Source organism: Mesoplodon mirus (genome assembly GCF_964341445.2).
Source record: "Mesoplodon mirus genome assembly, chromosome: 11".
Classification (NCBI taxonomy): Eukaryota; Metazoa; Chordata; class Mammalia; order Artiodactyla; family Ziphiidae; genus Mesoplodon; species Mesoplodon mirus.
The window spans coordinates 57,628,470-57,648,771 of record NC_138987.1 but is presented as its reverse complement, the minus strand read 5'-3'; the positions used below and the strand labels follow the sequence as shown (position 1 = coordinate 57,648,771).

The 20,302-nt window shown below is 42.3% G+C and overlaps 1 protein-coding gene across 1 annotated transcript in view; it reads right to left on the bottom strand.

Annotated features, from left to right (window-relative positions):
* SCN8A (sodium voltage-gated channel alpha subunit 8) overlaps positions 1-20,302 on the bottom strand; it is a gene marked incomplete at its 3' end in the record, with an annotated part of 182,904 nt that overhangs the window by 98,724 nt on the left and 63,878 nt on the right. The window contains exon 2 of the mRNA XM_082635167.1: positions 15,886-16,215. Coding sequence (XP_082491293.1) covers positions 15,886-16,161 — 276 coding nt within the window. The 5' untranslated portion in view covers positions 16,162-16,215. The remainder of the gene's footprint in view (positions 1-15,885; positions 16,216-20,302) is intronic.

Below are 20,302 nucleotides of genomic sequence, written 5' to 3'. Positions count from 1 at the left end.
TAAATCTCAGTAACCATTGTTAAACTGCTGGTAAGAATCCAGGAAAGAAGATTCGTCCCTTATTCAATACTGTGCTCCAACACCAGATCCTTTAAAGCTCAGGAGGAATGGGAAGGACGCAAGCTTTGGATTCTTATGAGAATATTTCTTAAGCAACAGTCACTTGGTACTCATGAAGTCCAATAATATTCTACCTAATCTGTCTTAAATTAGATCTTTGTGAAGTAAATGAGTTAAAAGGGAAATTGAAATTGAATTGTGGTTTATGGCCCAAGGGAAAATATCAGTTTATAACAACAGCCACTGAATGTGTGTAAGCATAAGGCCCATTAGGAGCGGTGGAACAGCTCTTCACGAGTTACGGCGTGGAGTATTAATAAATGTGTCATGCAAGCATAAGATGAGCCTTCTGAAAAGCACAGGCTTTTCATTTCTAATGAGCAATGTGGGGCTTGGAGCACACGATAGAGGAGCTTTGCCATTGCTAACACAGGGTAAGAGATATTGTCTTCAGTCTACAATAAGGAGCAGGAACGTTGTGCAAGGCCAGGTACGAGCTCATTCATACTCATGCCAAACAAATCCTAGCACACTGCAAACACAATACAATAAACGCACACAGTTACCAAAGTACTGCAAGCAGCCAACTCATGAGCATTTCCCCACCCTCACCCCAGGACTGGATTAAGTTTTTTAGCCATACAAAATGTATAAATTAAAGTAATAAAGGGTGGGTAAATATGAAAGGACATTACAGGGAAGAGTACTCAATGCAGGGGTAGAGTATATCACAGAACAGAAAGCTTCTTAGGGAAAGGTTTATTACCCAGCTCCTGGTTTGCTGTGGGACACAAGGCCCAGGAGAGCAGTTCTCCACCCAACCAAGTTCTCCCTCCCCTGAGAGGTCATCATTTCAATTGGGGCGAAGGTAACCCGCAGGCATCTGATGACCTTCTGGCTATAATGAACACCTAGGGGCTCAGGGATTGAGCTAATCTACAAGGGGGCAGTTGGGAACCAATATCCTTTGGCTCCATCTGGCTATAACTGTTATCGACACTGATTTATGACCATCTCCCAGGGTTTGGACCCTAGATCCTAACTGTTTTGACTTCTGGAATTGCCTGACCCTCTCTTTTTTTTTTTTTTTTTTTGCAGTACACGGGCCTCTCACTGCTGTAACCTCTCCCGTTGCGGAGCACAGGCTCCAGATGCGCAGACTCAGCGGCCATGGCTCACGGGCCCAGCCGCTCTGTGGCATGTGGGATCTTCCCGGACCGGGGCACGAACCCGTGTCCCCTGCATCGGCAGGCAGACTCTCAACCACTGCACCACCAGGGAAGCCCTGACCCTCTCATTTTTAGCTGACTTCTAGCCTTAAATTCTTGCCTGCTAAACCTAATATATATATATATATATATATATATATATATATATATATATACCTTTTTCTCCCAGACCTATGTACCTCTTCGGAACCAGGCAACTAGCTAATTTGACTTACAGTAGTTCTTAGCTCTTTCCTGCCTAACTATAAATTCTTAATTCTGGTACCTTCTACTGGGGCAAATCCTCTCTGCCTACTGGTTTCAGGGTGTGCATGCACAGAGAAGTACTCTTCTACCCACTAACAATACATATAGCTGATTTGGAAAACAGCTATAACAGTGATAAGAGCAGCAGCCAGTTGTCCACTAATCAATGGCTACAGTTTTTGGCATTCGCTTCTAAGTAACTACACAGCCAATACAGCAGGCAACAAATAAACATCCTTTCAAATTTTCCCTGTTTTAATATAGAAAAACTTAATGCTAAATCTAAACAGATTCTGCCTCAGACTAGGAAGCTGTTCAGAAATAAATGACCTGCACTGTCAAAATGACTACACCCTGTTGAAAAGGAGTCCTGATGCCTTTCTTAGTGCTAATCTGCTCAGTGGGTCCCTCAAGTCAAATTACAATTATAGTCCCAGTGTGTCCCAGGAAAGGCTCCAGCAAAGGCACAACTGGCCTGAATTTCCAGAGTACCTGTGTCCTGGTACCCAGCTTAGAAATACTGAACTAAAAAGCAGGACATCAGGACACGGGCAATTTTTTTTTTTCATTTAGGCTTGTACTTCTGTTTGAACTATATATTTAGAGCCCTCATCTTCCAAGTCTCTATTCCACTACACAGAGGAGTGAGCAAGAGAGACCTCTAAATCCCATATTTATATTCCTTTTATTCATTAGTAATTGTACCTATGAGTTTATTGGAAGAAATAATAACATTTAGCATGTATTAAGCAGGTATGATGCAGCAGGCACCCTACTGAGATGCCTTATACGATACCTGTCTCACAGGAACCACTTGATGAGGTAGGTACATTTTATAGATGATGATACTGTAGCAAGACCACAAAGTTGTTTAATGGTAAAACTTAGAACTGAACCAAGGCAGTCTAACTCCAAAGCCTATTCCTTTTTTCTTTATAAATTTATTTATTTTATTTATCTTATTTTTGGCTGTGTTGGTTCTTCGTTGCTGCGCACAGGCTTCCTCTAGTTGCGGCGAGCGGGGGCTACTCTTGTTGCGGAGCACGGGCTCTAGGTACACAGGCTTCAGTAGTTGTGGCTCACGGGCTCTAGAATGTAGGCTCAGTAGTTGTGGCGCATGGGCTTAGCTGCTCCGCGGCCTGCGGGATCTTCCCAGACCAGGACTCGAACCCGTGTTCCCTGCATGTTCCACAGTAGTGGATTCTTAACCACTGCGCCACCAGGGAAGCCCCAAAGCCTACACTTAATTATCACACAATACTGCAATTTTTTTTGTTGTTTTTTTTTTTGCGGTACGCGGGCCTCTCACTGTTGTGGCCTCTCCTGTTGCGGAGCACGGGCTCTGGACGCGCAGGCTCAGCGGCCATGGCTAACGGGCCCAGCCGCTCTGCGGCATGTGGGATCTTCCCAGACCGGGGCACGAACACACGTCCCCTGCATCGGCAGGCGGACTCTCAACCACTGCTCCACCAGGGAAGCCCCAAAGCCTACATTTAATTATCACACAATACTGCGATTTTTAAAAAGCTTCAAAACTACTTATCAAATCTAACTCCTCACTTTACAGATAAAAAAGCAAGCACAGAGCGCTCTGCCCAAGCTGAGACCAGAGGTGGGAACAGGAATAGAAGGGATCCTCAGAGTTCAGGTTTCCTAGCTTCCAGTGCTGAACTCTTTTCAGCACACCAGGTCATCTGGTCCAAACCTCAGACCAATGAAGAAATCTTTTTTACTTAATACCTTTAACTCTGGCAAAAAGAAAAGCCCTTGCACATGCCACAGAGTTCACAGCACCTATTTATGGTATTTTCCCAAGTTAAGCTCGATGCAGATAATGCTAGCACCCCATCTGTCTGTGGCTTTGCTGTTTCCCACTGCTTCTGCATACACTTCCTCATTTGGTTTGACCTTGTAACCCCATGCCCTTCAACTCACATTTGGAGCAGCTGACACCCCCTTCCTGCCCACATCCTGGTCACAGGAAGCCACACCTGGCAGAACAACAGCTGCTTCAGCTCTGCAACAGCATGCTGCTGCTCCCCAAGGCAGGGCGGCTCTGAACCTCCTACATGGCCACCCCTCCTCACTGCCCTTCAATGAGTTCGCTTTTGATCTCCTTCCCCCTTACCCTCTTGGGGGTACCCAGCCTGCAGCTGCTCTAGGGTAAAGCAAAAGGCAGGTTTATTATGTAAAGCATGTTAATGCCTCTCTTCACTGTACTCATATTCTAGAATTTATTCTCACTCTCCTTTCTCTTAGAAAGCAGCAGAGTTGAGTGGTTTAGAGGCTTTGAGGCCACAAAGACCTGGATTCAAGGCCCAGTTCCATTGCTTATTAGCTGTCATGATTTTAGGCAACTAACTTAGGTTGATAAGGCCGTTTTCTTCTTGATAAAATAGTGATAATGACTGACAGTACCTGCCTTATCCGTTTATGAGGAGTAAGTGAAACTTCACAAGAAGTCCCTACTACAGTGCCTGGCACAGCAGAAGGGCCCAACAAATGCGACCATGGTAACGCTGCTGCAGCCACACAGATGCTGCTGCTCCTTCTGCTTCTTGGCACCACAGGTGGGGTAGCAGGAGGGGACGAAGGGGTTATATTCAAGTTACTTAGCATTCACACACTTGACATAAACCGGTAGGACACTGTGCATACGCTAGTCCAAGAGTCCAAAGTCACTAGGACCAAAGTCACAGTACATACAGCTGCACTGGCTCAAAATGGGCCCCAGAGGTTATTTCAGACCTGAGAACTCTGGAAGCAGAGGAAAAAAACAAACAAACTGCTGAATGCACACAGTGGGATCCAACCTGCCTCTCTCCTTTATCTCCCTTCTTACCAAACCAAGCCCCATGCTCCAGTCACAATGAAACTCATTGTTTTAAACACTTAGACGTTTTGCAGGACTCTGTCTTTTCATGTACTGTTCTTTATACCCAAACTACTCTTTCTTCTCTTTAACAGATGAAATGTTTTTTTAACGATACTTGAATACTTCAAGGTACAGCTCAAATATCACCTCCTCTCCATTCACCTCTCTCAAACAGAATTATCCTTCCTTCCTGTGTGTTCCCACAACACTTCTGTTAGAGCACTTAACATAGTGTTGTCATTCTGTTTATACACCAGTAACTCTCACTGGACCCTGAGATCCTTAAAGGCAGGGGTATATCTCCAACTACTGTGACTTTCTTAGCTTAGCAAGCAGAAGATGTAATATGATGCCCATCTGGTACAAGGCAGACAGTTCATACATATTTGCTGAATGTATGAATGAATCTCTTAGTCATGAGGCAATGATGCAGCTAAAATCAACTAACTTATAACTATATCCAACTTTATGCTAGGTGTCTAATCGACCTTTTCCACTCTTTAGCTCATCCACCCATAAAAATTCATTAATTTTAGTTTGAAAAGTCTTCTCATCTTTTCTACATCTCAGATACCACGCTGAAGATATGATATGAAACAAATGAACTAAAAAAAACCCCATACTATATTCATATTGAGGCAATGCAAAATGACAGAAATTATCTAAAAATGATGGTACAAAACAAAACCCCAAAATCATCCTGCAATATACTCTATAGAGACAGCATGATATGGTAGAAAGACCATGAGTATTAAATTCACATATCCCGGGAACTGAAACCTGGCTCTACCACACACTAGGTAAGGGAATTTCAACAGCAAATTAACATTTCTGAGCCACAATTTTTTCTTACTTGCAGAAATGTGCAACATTCACTGATAGCTCCCTAAGTGATCCTCAAGGACTGTAGAAAATTGGAGAGTCAATAATGATACCTAGAATTTGGGTGGTATCCTCAACTAAAGTAGCAGATGAAATAAGCAGGTTTGAGGGGAGAAAACGAGTTCAATTTTGAATACACTGAGTTACCTATGGGAAGTTCAGATAGAGATGCCTGGCAAGACAGTGAATATTTAAGGAGTGCTCCAGGCTAGAGATACAGATTCAAGAGTAGTGAGAGAATGGATAAGATCAGCCAGGGAGAATTTGCCAAATGAGAGGAACACAGGCCAAGGACCGAACCTGTGGGAATGTCAACCTTTAAAGGAAAGGTGGAAGAAATGAAGGAAAGAGAAGGAACAGTCCGAGATGGAAAGAGAATTAGGCCAAGGAAGTGAAGAACTGCAAGAATCAGGGAGTAATAAACAGTGTCAAATACTGACCTACAGAGAGGTTCAGTGAGATAAGAACTGAAAAAATGTCCATTAGATTTGGCAATGTGAGATCCTGGAGGATCTTACATTGAGAATGCCAGTAGAGCCGGGAGGATGCAGAGTCAGCTGCAAGGATGGAGGGGTGGGTGGGAGATGTGTAGGTGGTGAGGGTGAGCAACGGCTACTCTTTAAAAGCTTCAATGGCATGAGAAGAGAGATTATACCTGCTGGAGATATGGGGTCAAGTGTGGGTCCATTAAGATGGGAGAGGCTTTTAATATGTTTATAGGCTGAGGGGAAGAACCACTGTGAAAGGGAAAGATAGAAAGTACAGAAAAGAGAGGGGATAACTGAGAGAGTGAAGGGCTAGAGAAGGTTGGGAGGCATGGATGGGCTCAAAGGCACAGGGAGAGGGACTGACATTGAGCAGCAGATGGGTTGGGTACCTTATCCTCTGAAATGAGAGGAATAGTTTATTCAAACTTCATTCCATAGGCCAAACTTTGTAGACTCAAAGTGTCTGGAACAGGAGTGCCTCTTCAGAACAGGTATCAAAAATTTTGCTAGAATCAGTTGACAGAAAATGCCATATAATGGGGAAATCCTCATCTTGAATTGTGTCAAATAGGGTTATATATAAAGAATTTACAACTCATGTGAATTTGGAATCAATCAGTAAGAGAAGCATTCCCTGTATAATGATGTCACAGTCTTACTCTCTTTTACTAAGAATGGATTTAAAATATGGCTAATTATAGTGAGACGATGATCAATATCACTGTAATCTTGAGAATCCTCCAACATTTATACGGTCATTATTAAATATCCCATTCAACAGGTTAATTCTTTTTTTTTAATAAACTTATTTATTTATTTTTAATTTTTGGCTGCATTGGGTCTTCATTGCTGCACGTGGGCTTTCTCTAGTTGCAGTGAGTGGGGGCTACTCTTCATTGCGGTGCATGGGCTTCTCATTGCAGTGGCTTCCCTTGTTGTGGCACACGGACTCTGTAGTTGTGGCACACGGGCTTAGTTGCTCCTCAGCATGTGGGATCCTCCTGGACCAGGGCTCGAACCCATGTCCCCTGCATTGTCAGGCAGATTCTTAACCACTGCGCCACAAGGGAATTCCCCAACAGGTTAATTCTTAATAGAATAAAAAGATTTCATAAACTACACCCTGGAGAAACCATCAGAGATTAATTCCTAAAATTACCAGTCAGCGTAATGTTATGGCTCAGGTGATTAGCTAATAATACACACCCAAGAATTCAGGTAAAAGTTGTCTCTTATACGCTATGTGGCTCAGAACCTTGGAACTGCAAGTTAGGACTTGTACAAGGACTAGAGAAGACCTGAGGTTCTTTTCTGGGGAAAATGCTAGGTTTATCTACAGGTGCCCCTGTAGCTCACACTAATGTTGAAATGTATTGATCTCCTGCCTATGTAAAAATCTAAGATTGGCAAACTCAGTGGAGTGACAATACTGGCTTTTAAACAACTCAGAATATCTGTGGTATGGGTCCTTTTAAAGATTATAACTTAGTACTTGCTAAAAGCGTATTTAAGACACTGAATATTTAAGAGAGCATGTAGCCGTTGACTCTTCTGCATTCTCCACGTTTGGGTCTCTATACCAAGTTAGAGCACCACATTATTTAAGGTACCTGGACTATATTAAATTCACTAATGTACCTATTGTTATCTGTAATCATTTTATTTCTTTACTTGTCTATTATCTGTCTCCCCAACAAAAACTAACTTCCAGGAGTGGTATATAGAGCTTGCCTGCTTTGTTCCCAAGGGTATGGAAGAGAACCTGGGTATAAAGAAAACAATAACAATTGATCAAATTATCAAATGAAGGACTGAATGCTCAACTCTTTCCTTAAGCTTCTACAATCAATCACAAATTCCTATCAGTTTATCTCTACATCACTTCTGACTTCACCTATTCTCCTTACTTTTCACTTCCACCACCACAGTTCAGACCCTCACTACTTCATAGCCGGTCGCTCTGTCCCAGTTCTCTTTCCCTCTGGTTTATCCTACACATCACTGCCACATTCACCTCCTCAAAACACAACTTTGATCACATATCCTTACTCCCATTCAAAAGCCTTCAGTAGGGCTTCCCTGGTGGTGCAGTGGTTGAGAATCCGCCTGCCAATACAGGGGACACGGGTTCGAGCCCTGGTCCAGGAAGATCCCACATGCCACAGAGCAACTAAGCCCATGCGCCACAACTACTAAGCCTGCACACTAGAGCCCACGAACCACAGCTACTGAGCCCGCGTGCCTACAGCCTGTGCTCCGCAACAAGAGAAGCCACCACAATGAGAAGCCCGTGCACCGCAACGAAGAGTAGCCCCCGCTCGCCACAACTAGAGAAAAGCCCGCGCGCAGCAACGAAGACCCAACGCAGCCAAAAATAAATAAATTTATTTAAAAAACAAAAGGCTTCAGTAGTTCTCTATTGCTCATCAAGGGAAGACCAGACTTCTCAGTCAAACACTCTAAGTCCTCCAAGACTTGGCTCCAGCACTCCCTTCCCAGACTCATCACCCAACTCCCCAAATTCCAATCTAATTAGACTATTTAGCTTTCTCTTACATTGTCCTATGCCCTTGTTTCTGAGCCTTTGTTTATATTGTTCTTTCTGCCTAGAATGTTTGTCTCTCTCTCTTTTCTAAAATCCAAATATTATGCCTACTATGAAGTAATAGGCCCTTTCTGAGGCCCCCTTGTCAAAAGTGATACCACCCTACACACTACCATGTTATAAGCTATGTAAGGGTCAAAAATGGACTTTATTAATCTGTGTTTCCCCCAAGAGAGACCAATACCCCCAAGGTCTCACACATAGGAAGTACTCAAGAAGTATTTGTTGAATAAATAGATCATATTTTATATGAGACAACCCAAACTGGTATATACCCCACGTCAGCTTCTCTCATTTCCTTTAGAGTCAGTTAATACAGGGAGGGTAACACAACTCCCACAGACGAGAAAGAAGCAAAACACTTAATAAAGGTAGATATGACAGAACAACTTTGAATATTCAGGAAATAACATCCTTTGTACAATAAAGACTTGATACCAATAAATCAAGAAGAGCACTAGGTAGAGGCTATTACCTAATGGTCTTTGATAAAGTCCCTGCTAATTCTAAGGATCTACAAGAGGAGAGTTAAGACTGGTGGCACTTACCAAAAGTAATTCAGCCCTCCGAAAATCCCCTAAAATGTCAGGAAATCCATTTCTTTTTTTTTTTTTTTTTTTTGCTGTACGTGGGCCTCTCACCGTTGTGGCCTCTCCCGTTAAGGAGCACAGGTTCCAGACGCGCAGGCCCAGCGGCCATGGCTCACGGGCCCAGCCGCTCCACGGCATGTGGGATCTTCCCGGACCGGGGCACGAACCCACGTTCCCTGCATCGGCAGGCAGACTCTCAACCACTGCACCACCAGGGAAGCCCCAGGAAACCCACTTCTTGATCTAATTCCTCAGCCCCTAAAGGAAACTAATTCTTCAGGAAAGGAAAAGATATATTGATAATCAGTGTTTTCCCCCTAGAGTTCCATTCATTTTGGTAGATGGGAAAACTTTTCATTAGAAAAACAAAAAATCATAATGTCACCTTTCATGTTCAAAGCACTTAGAAAAGTACATAGTTTTTCCACAGGCATTATCTCATAAGATTGACTCATTCATTCAACAAATATGGATTGAACACTTACTATAGGGCACACACTGCTCCAGCTAATGAGCATACAAGAGAATGAATAATAAACAAATAAATACATGCTAGGTGTACAATGGAGAAAAATGAAGGAGGGCTAGCACAATAGGCTGTTTTGTTCTGTATAGTGTAGGCAAGATATAATCTTCACAACACCACTGTAGAATAGGTGGGATATTAGCTATTAGCATAATCTTAATTTTCTATATGAGGGAGACTGAGATGCTGAATGGTTAAGTGACTTGACCAATATCATCTAGAATTAGGTGGAAATGGGATCAGAAATAAGGTTTCTCAGCTCCTGGTCTATTGCTAAGGCTATAAAAGAGGAATCTGATTTAAGATTGTTTAATTAAATTCCTTTTCCTCTAGATAATGATACTTGGAGAATGCAAAAGAAGCCCATACCACGCACTTCCTTAACCCACCACCCTGAGAATGGCCTTCCTCCCATTTGCTCACAAGCATTTGCCTCAATTTGATTTGGTGAATAAAACAATGGAAACATTTTGTTTTTTTATATTGTTGCAAGACGGTTTTTTTAAACAAAATAAAACGTCTAGTTTTAAAACATCTATTTTTCACTCAAAACAGAAAGCAGCATCTAGGCCTACTGTGCAACAACAGGCAATTCAACACTTCATTGGCAATACTTCAAATCACACCTAATGAACATAAACTCTCCTTTAACAGCCTGTCTCCACTCTGCACACCTGCTGAAAGTGTGTGAAACCAGATTCAGCAAGGATCTTCTGCCAGGAGCTCATGGGCATGCATGCATGTGGCACCTGTGTGTGCGTGTGTGTGCGTGTGTGTGTGTGTGTGATTTAAGAGTTCTTCATTTGAGGAAGCTGGTGGCATTAATATTAGGGAGGTAAGGAAAAAACTGTAAACATCGCTGGGAACAGGGTGCCCTGCCATACCTAACCTGAGTTACAACTGAAACCCACTTCTCAGGGCTGGGATCTTAATGTATTATAGAAATTCAGGAGGAGGAATCTGTTCCAATGTAAACAATCAAGTTAGGCTATAAGGAAGAAGAGGCTTCAGGGCTAGGCCTAGACAAATGGGTAAAGTGTCGAAAAGTGAAGTTAAAGGATAGAGTACATTCCTGAAGAAGGGGATGGAGACCAGAAGACAGGCGACACCAGGGAAAGAGAATAGTTTGCAACAGCTAAAACATAATATGCGATAGGCATAATATGTGAAATACAATTAGAAAGATATAGACATAAGCGCAACTCTTACCTTGCATATATTGTAGACAAGGAAATTTGAAGCCCAGAGAATTTAAGTGATTTGGCCAAGGGCAGACAAGAGGCAATGGTAGAACTAAAATGAGGTTTTTCTATTCCCACTTAGGTGCTCTTTTCACTATATCATTCTGCTGGTAGGCTGGGGGGTTGGCGGGGGCTAAGAAATAATCTTCCTTTAAAAAGCAAAAATAGGGCTTCCCTGGTGGCGCAGCGGTTGAGAGTCCGCCTGCCGATGCAGGGGACGCGGGTTCGTGCCCCGGTCTGGGAAGATCCCACATGCCGCAGGGCGGCTGGCCCGTGAGCCATGGCCGCTGAGCCTGCACGTCCGGAGCCTGTGCTCCGCAACGGGAGAGGCCACAACAGTGAGAGGCCCGCGTACTGCAAAAATAAACAAATAAATAAAAAGCAAAAATATGTGAAGAGGTTAAGTAAATTCCCTCCAAATGACATGTCCAGCTGAACAGTGGCAGCAGTGTTGACACTGAGCCCCTGTCTCTGGAACAAGCTGTCTAGGCTGCTAGACTACTCAGAGCGCCTTCACTTGAGAAGGTAAAATACTGGAGCTAACACAAATGCCATCCTTTCCCCCAGAAGCACTGCATTTCTTAGGACCCACCCTAAGAAGGGTTATTAAACCACAGGGATTATCAGGGATGTGAATGAAAAAGCAGGGCTTTTTCTCTCTCCGTATCTGCATGCCTCACTTCAGAAGAACTGAGCCAACCGAGGCTGAGGATCAATCAATGAAAAATTAGAAAAGTGGAAAACTAGAAATACGTTGTAACAAACTGAGAGTTAGGAGGTGTTCGCAAATACTTTTGACAAAGCATTTCACCTTATGAAATTTATAAAATGAGGAGGCTGAACTAGATGATGTCTAAGGCTACCATATTCTAATTTTCTTTGATTCTAGGTTGACTCCAATTTGCAGGAAAAGACAGACATGAAAACTTGAAGGTAAAATGAACTTTGGGAAACCATATGTAATTTTTTAATGCAATAGGTATGTGCCCAATTTAAAGGAACATAATCAATCCTGTAATTTGGATTTTTGTTTATAGGGCTTTCTTATGAGAGAGCATATCCACAGAACAAAAAGGATACCAATAACAATTATTGGTTTTAAGAAACAGGAAAAAGGGTAGGAGCCAACTCTGAAGGCCTTCTTTCAACTTAATCCACTGACTTTCTTGCTGCCCCACTTAAGACAGTTCTTAGGACTAAACACGGCCATTTAAAATTCAACAAGTTATTATTAAGCATTGGAGAGTATATTCTGTAGTAAAGATAGAAAGACACTTTGAGCAATAGAGAAGAAGTCCTTGATTTGATTTACCAAAAAGCACGTGGAAGGGGAGAAATGAACTGAGAATTTACCCTGATAAAACTTAAGATTTCATAGTATGAAAGAAGAGGAAACAAATAACAAAATTAAGACTTCAATTGGTTTAAGAAAATAGTAGAAAGAAAACCAAGAGCAAAGGCATTCAGGACAGTTCAAGTTCCTAAAATACCTATTTGTTTTTGCTTGTACATATACAGTATAAAGAAACTCTGGAAGATACTACTAACCACGGTTACCTGTGGCAGAGAGGCAGGAAGGGGGCTGATGAGAGAGAGGTGTAAAGGGGAGACTTTTTATTCAATATCTTTTTTACTGAATACCTTTTATTGAATTTTTAACCATGTAAATATATTACCTATTTTAAAAATTAAATAAATTAAGAAGTTTAAATGTCCTGTAAATTCAATTATTTTCAGGTGACATTCGAAAACAAGAAAGCCAAAGAATGGAGACATTCGAACAAAGTACCAAGAGGCAAGGAAAAAGTTGTAGCGCTGGGAGTTCTGAGACAATCCAAAGAGAGGATGATCTGGATTGTTCTGGGGACCATCTGGGAAAGTCAGGTGAAATGCAATATGGACACCACCAAGAAGCTTACGATAGCTCAAACCAGCACCAGCTGGTACAATGGTATCTTGAAAATGTGATACACATGTTTTATGACCCTGTGTCCCTGGACAGTGTGAAATCTGCAACGGGATGAAATCAGAACTTTACTAACAGAGAACTAGTTTTCTTTCACCCTCTAAAATAAAGAGAGAAGGAAATGAGAAACCAGTTTCTATGAGAGTCACAAAAATGATCAATCAGGTAGAAAATGAGACTTATGAGGAAAAAATAAAGAAACCCACTTGTACCATTAAGCAAAGAAAAGAAATTCTACTTTGCAAGAATTATTTAAGGCAGCCCTTAAAGAACAAATGGAAGGGAATGTCCTCTTAAAGTCCTTTCTACTCTCAGGATATTTCAATATGTGGGTTGATTCCCAGCGTGCTTCCTTGTAGGGGAGACCTCGCTAATTTGGCCCAGTGGAAGGCCTAGTTAGTAAGACGTATTAGTAATGCCAGTGAAGATATGCAAGTGAACTTGAACAAGCACATTATTTTTAATCAATTGAAAAACCCTTTATTTAAAAATACAAATAATACCTTGAAGTGCTACTAATGTTCTTTCTTGTCATAGGTGTTCGTTTGCTTTTAATAATCATTAAGCTAAGCATTTATGTTTTATGAATTTTTCTGCGTGGTGGTATATTTCAGTTTTTTTTAAAAAAAAGAATTTAAAAAATACAATTAAAGTTATCCTTTCCACAAACTATTTACCCTTGTGGTGAGGCCAAAGGCTGAAGTCAGATTTTCTATCATGAAGAGCCATCAACATCTGGCCTACCCAAAAAAGAGTACCCATTAGGGCCAGAGACCACTCTCTTTGGGTCCTCACTCCCAAGCTCGGAGCACTGAAATCTAAGGCATTGGGAATGGAAAGAGGCTGTCTGTAAGGCAGGAACCAGGGAAAAAGGCAAGCAAAGGAAAACTAGGCTCTGACAATGAATAGCTCTCTACATTTTTCACATATTAGTCAGGTTTAAGAAAAGGAAGTTTAATTTGCATCTGAGTTAGAAAAACAAATAGTTCAAATAAAAGCAAAGAGGTTTCAGGCACCTGAAAGGCCAGAGTCCAAAGGGCTTTACCTATCTGCTTATTGCCATAAGAGCATTTTATGAAAATGTTATACCAATTGGCCAAACTTATCTAAGTAGGCACGACCTAAACTCTGTGTTTTGTTATTTCTTTTTACCTCTACTAAGGATGCAAGGGCGGGAAAGAGGAGGGAAATATATCTTAAAATATTTCAAAATTTTACAATCAATGAAATTTTTTTTAAAAACAGCACAAGATTCCATGTTCCCTTATTTACTAACCCAGAAAGTTAAAACCTTGTCTCCTTCCTCACCCACCTACCCCCATTCAGCAAAGGCCCAGATTAAATAGTTAGATTTTAAAAAAAGGATAAGTAAGGGAATCAATGACAGTTTATGGAAACTTACTTAGCCCCAGAATTTGACATTTGAAAATGTCCTTAGAAGTCGTGTCCAACTTCTCAATTTCTACATGAGAAATTTAGGCCCAGAGAGGTGAAATCACTTGCTAAAGGACATGAACTAGTTTTGAGAAGATTTTTTTTCTTTATCTACTACATTCTTTTCCCATGAACTATTTGTGGTAGCTTGAAAAATACACATACTAAGGAAGGAAACTATAAATAATAAACATGGTGAATTATGGTAAAGTGAAGATTTCTTACTTCTAGTCTACTTTTCTTTATATCATATCATGTTTTGTTCCTTAAACATTCTAAATTTCCCAGTAGAAGTTATAGGCTACTGATTCTACTTTTTCCTACTACGTAGCTGTTCTGAGCTGCAACAGAAGTACATGGGTGAAGGGCCATTTTATGTAGACAACGTCTTAACTAGTTTTGCCATTCAGAACTAAGATGCCTCCACAACTATAGCTAAATCAAGAGATCTATTCGCCTCAAGTCTTACTTCTATGCCATTATTAAGACAAAGAAACAGAAATTTCTTCCATAACTGAAAGACTAAAAGGCAATTTAGTTAATGGCAGTTTATAAGATAGTTTTGTTAATAAAGGCAGTTTAGTTAAGCTTTATATTTGTAAATATATAATTACACAAAGCCTTTTCACCCTTCATCTGGAAACACCTATGGATTTAATTCTTTAAATGACATCTGTCAAATGGGGGATCCCTAAAATGGTATCTGATGTCAGTCTTCAGTATTCAATGGCTAATTACTTCGCCACTGGATTAACTAGGGGCTCCGCATCTTTGACCTGTTGCCTAGTTTCAAAAGATAATCATGAGAAAGAAACCCAAGGTTTGGTCAAACATTTGTTAGGGAAATTTGAAACTCTTGGCGAAATGAAGATTGGTATTTCTTTCACTCACGCGCCTTACTAGCAGGAATAACAGAATTGACTCTATGTAAGAATCAGTGCTCGCTGAATCCAGACAACTGTGTAACAAGGCTACAGACCTGGTCTCCTCATTGGCCCAGTTTGGTTTACTCTATTCTATTCCTGTCCCCAAAGGCTATGATCTAATGTCACAAAGGGGGCTAGGTAAGCAGACAAAGCCATCATCTCCATTATATTAACAACAGGCTCTGTTGATGCTGCAATAATAACATCATCTTTATATTTAAAGATAGAATTCTGAATGTGTGAGCAAGATTCTACAGGGCTGTGCCACCGCTCACTATGCCATCTTTCTTGTACTCTACTAAACAGTCCCATTTCATTTATGTCCCCCCCCCTTTTTTTTTTTTTTTTTGCGGTATGCGGGCCTCTCACTGTTGTGGCCTCCCCCGCCGCGGAGCACAGGCTCCGGACGCGCAGGCCCAGCGGCCATGGCTCACGGGCCCAGCCGCTCCGCGGCATATGGGATCCTCCCAGACCGGGGCACGAACCCGTATCCCCTGCATCGGCAGGCGGACTCTCAACCACTGCGCCACCAGGGAGGCCCTGTCCCCCCCCTTTTTTTAATCAATCTTTTTCTACTGTCAAATTAGAAAAAGGAGCCAAAAACAGAAGTCTTATTAACAGACTGAAAAGTGCCAAGACCCACAAATGACCCTTAGCAGCAATTAAACCAAAAAAAGAATTGCCGTAAACTGGAACTGAAACAAAAGGCTAACTACTTATCCAAACTCTGGCAAAGACACAGCTCCTTATCCCCATCTCCCCTAAGCCTGTTAGGAATGGGGTATCTGAAGCTGCTGCTCCGTCTCCTCCAACTCACTTTCTGCGTCAAATAGTATGGGTCAAAGTCCTCCAGGGGAACCGCAACCAGGCCTTGGGGGATGTCCCCATAGATGAAAGGCAAACTCTTCCCTGCTTCCAGGTCACTGTTTGGCTTGGGCTTGCTGTCCTCATCGTCTTCCCGATGACTGCCATCGGCCTTTGGCGGTTTCTTGAGCTTGCTCTCGGCAATGCGCCTCTCAATGTTTGCCAGTGACTCAGGGGTGAAAGGCTTGAAACTATCAGGGCCTGGTGGTGCGAGCAGCCGCGCTGCCATCTTCTCATCCTGCAGCAGCTTCGTTAGTTATGCTGCGTCCAGGACAGGTCAGCTCTGGAAGAAACAGCAACACAGACAGCATTAATCAATCGCTGCTCTAAAAAGAGGCCAGACCAAACCATCTCACTCTCAACCTTTAGTCACAACCTTCGCAACACATAGTTTCTTCCATGACATGGTTATTTTTCTCTTCAGAAAGTCTGTGGCATGAATGGACGAGGCAATGTCCATAACCACCCCTCAGGGGAATGGGCAGCCAAGGAGATCAAAACATGGGAGTCTCCTGAACTGCTAGTTCTTATTACTGACTTAGATGCAGCTCACAGTTAGTAACCACGTACAGCTACAAAGATATATTCCATACCCTCTATGCTTAGTGAAATAAGTCGACAAAGACAAACACTGCATGATATCATTGATATGTGGAATCTAAAAAATACAGCAAAAACTAGTGAATATAACAAAAAAGAAGCAGACACAGATATAGCGAACAAACTAGTGGCTACCAGTGGGGAAAGGGAAGGAGGAGAGGGGCAATCAAGGGATTAAGAGGTACAAACTATTAGGTATAAAATAGGCTACAAGGATATATTGTACACCATGGGGAATATAGCCAATATTTTATAATAACTATAAATGGAATATAACCTTTAAAAATTGTGAATCACTATATTGTACACCTGTAACTTATATAATATTGTATAGCAACTATACTTCAATAAAAAATAAAGTGATTTTCTTATAGACAACATTAAAAATATATATATTCCATACCCTCAAGTAATTTCTATTCTAAATGAATAAGGTATGTTTAACATGACCGAGAGGCACCTATTAGCTTGGGAATCCTTATATGCTCAAGCCATCTTCCTTTCCTAGAACTCTGCTCCCTAAAGAAACACTCTTTTTCCAAGGACAACACAAGGGTAAACTGTCACTCTTTTCAAATTTCAGTTTCTGAAAACACTAAACCCTTCAAAACTTTGGAGGCACAAAAACATAGATAGAAATGCTTCTATTTGCTTTGGCTCTTCTGTTTCAAGTTCTTTTTCCAATTCACCAAGGTTTGTAAAATCCATCCGGTATAAAAGTCCAGAAGTACCTGCTCTGATGACCAAGCTCGTGCCAGGGACAAACACAAAGCGCTTTTCTTCATGGAGAGGGCAGATATTGCTCTACGCACCTCCCACTCAGCAACAGGAAAAGCAAATGGGAAAGGAATCTTAGAGACCTTCCTCGGATGCAACAGCCCTGCAGCACTGCAGGGTGAACGACAGCAGAAAGGCCCCTGAGCTGGGCTCACGCCAGAAGGACAGGAAGTGAGAACTGAATCACAAACCAAATTCCTTTCTAAACAGAGAAACTGAAGGAGTGCCATACTAGAGCCAAAGGCTTCTAAGCATGGTATTTGAAAAGCCCGTTTTCATTTCGTTTATACAGAGTCCTAGGTTATTGAAATACACACCTTGGAACAGGGGGTTCCCTAATGTCAAAGCAATGTGAGTCTTCCCATGAAAGCCTTGGGGCTTCACTGGCAGTTCATCTGGTGCTCTGTGGCGCTGCTTCTTCCTTTTGTTTTATGAGCTTCACAAAGACAATCTGGGAAATTTTTTTAAAGGCTAAAAACAGTTCTTTCCCTCCTACTTAGCCCTCAGGGTCCACTCCAAGGCAAGCATCCACAAAACTTGAGGCTCCTTAAGAGAACAGTAGGGCTTCCCTGGTGGCCCAGTGGTTGAGAGTCCGCCTGCCGATGCAGGGGACACGGGTTCATGCCCCGGTCCGGGAAAATCCCACATGCCGTGGAGCGGCTGGGCCCGTGAGCCATGGCCGCTGAGCCTGCGCGTCCGGAGCCTGTGCCCCACAATGGGAGAGGCCACAGCAGTGAGAGGCCCGTGTACCACCAAAAAAAAAAAAAAAAAAAAAAAGAGAACAGTAGTAGAGTTAGCTCTAAATAATTTGGGAGTGAAATACCCAAGGGCTCTTTTCATAAATACACCCGCAGAGAGCCCAGATTTTTCCAGCGGTGGCGATGGCTGCAAAAGGCAGTGTGTGGTATCCACGTGGGCTGATCAGCTCACTCGGTTACAGCCTGGCACTGAAGAGGCCAGAACCACAAGTCAGCTCCATGCTGCACACACACAAAACACCATTCCTCAGACGATGGGGTCGAAGAAATCCTTTTCATGTATGAGGCGTGCAATTCTAAAGCCACGAGGGATTTTATAGATCCAGGCCACTTCATTTTAAGAATTAGGAAACTTGGAGTCTGAAGAGAGGAGGTAACGTGCCCAAAGTCACAGGACCAGGAAAAAACACACAAAGAGCTCCGACTCCCCCAGCTCATACTCCTTTTATTCTGACAAATATCAGTTACCCCTCTGCCTGTCCCAGCCTGACTCCCACTACCCCCCAACGGGAACAGTCTGGTTCAAGTAAATCACACGCAAATGCCAATGGTTTTACTGATCTAAGACTTTGCTCCCATTGTGTCCCCCAAACCTAAAATTCCTTCCCTCTTATCAGTCCCTGAATTGCCTCCCATAAATCCCTACTCCTCCAAGAATCTTCCCATCAGTTCCAGCCCTTACTAATTATTTTCCCCTTGTGAACTCCTACAGCTTTATCATGATCTCTTAGCTAGCATTTATCACATACTTGCTATGTTTCAGGTATTGTTCCAAGCACCTTGCTTGTATTAACTCATTTAATCTCCAGAACAACCTATGAGGTAGATATTATTATTGTCCCCTTTTAACAGATGAGGAAAAAGAGGCACAGAGTCCTAACGGAGCTTAGCCAAAGTTACACAGCTAGAAAATGACAAAGTCAGGGTTCAAGATGTCTTATTCACACTTGCTTTGGCTCTCAGTCATTGTCCAGCTGCACCATATAAATCCCTAGGGGCATGAGTGGTGTCTTAAACTTCTTTTGTATTCTTCTCAAAGGTAATACGATTATGCCTGGAACCCAAAATTGGTCCAAATACTTGGGACTCCTTGGTTCCCACAGCCACACTCATCCTCAACCCTGGGTCACCTTCTGGGTCACCCTACTTAGAGGACAGAGAATACTGCAAGAGGAAGTCACTGCAGATGCTGACAAATTCTTGTAACCTGACTGTACACACCTGGGCTCTTCATAGGTAAAGCCATCCTAGGCTAAGTCCTCTGCCTTTGCCTCTGCCTTTGTTTCCTCCTGCCTTCTCCAAGACCAGGTTCCCTCAATGATCATGGGTCTCCATCACATTCTCAATCTTTACTTTTCCTCTCCTACTTCTGTATTTTCTCCCTTTACACCTTCATCCACCCCCCCACTCTCTCTTCATTTGGCTTAAGCGATCCTGGTTCTATCCTAGTTCTTCCCCTACCACCTTTCTCTTCTCTAAGGGCTGGTTTTCCGCAATCTCTCTGCATCACTCCTTCTTTTAGGGATCTCATCTACTCAAAATAATCTGTATGTGGGTGATTTTCAGATTTCTATCACCAGCCCTGATTGCTCTTCTGAGCCCCACAACTGCCTGTCACCACTTCACAATTGAAGCATTTAAAATTAAAACCACTCATCTTTTTACTTCCAAGATGGAGTCCTCCACTTGGCTTTCTTAATTCTGTGATCGGGACCATCGTTTTTCCAGCCATCTAGCGTGGACCTGCAGTCATCTTTGCCCCGTCATCCTTTGCTGTCCTTGCCCAACCAGTCACCAGCCTCACTAATTCTTCTTCCTTCAGAGTTTCCATTTTCAACCTAATTCAGGTCCTACTGCAATAGCCTCCCACCTGTGGACCAGTCCTCAGCCCACCAGGCACATCTCCAAAGATCCGTTTCCCTAAAAAATCTGCTTCCATTATGTCATTTTCCTCCCTCGAAGCTACTGGAGTTACAGAAAAGAATCCAAACTTCTGCCATTTCACTGCCATTCAAGGCTTTCTACAACCTTACACTTCTCAGATATTCATCTACAACCTTATACTTCATAAACATTCTTTTCTACTGCTTCCCTGCAAGAACATCTACTCTGGCGACTGGTTTTTGTTTTAATTTTCTAGTATTTTTTTAAAGGTAGAACAATAAAGTGTATACGAATCTTAAGTGCACAGATTAGTTTGTAATATGTATACACCTGTGTAACCATCACTTAGAT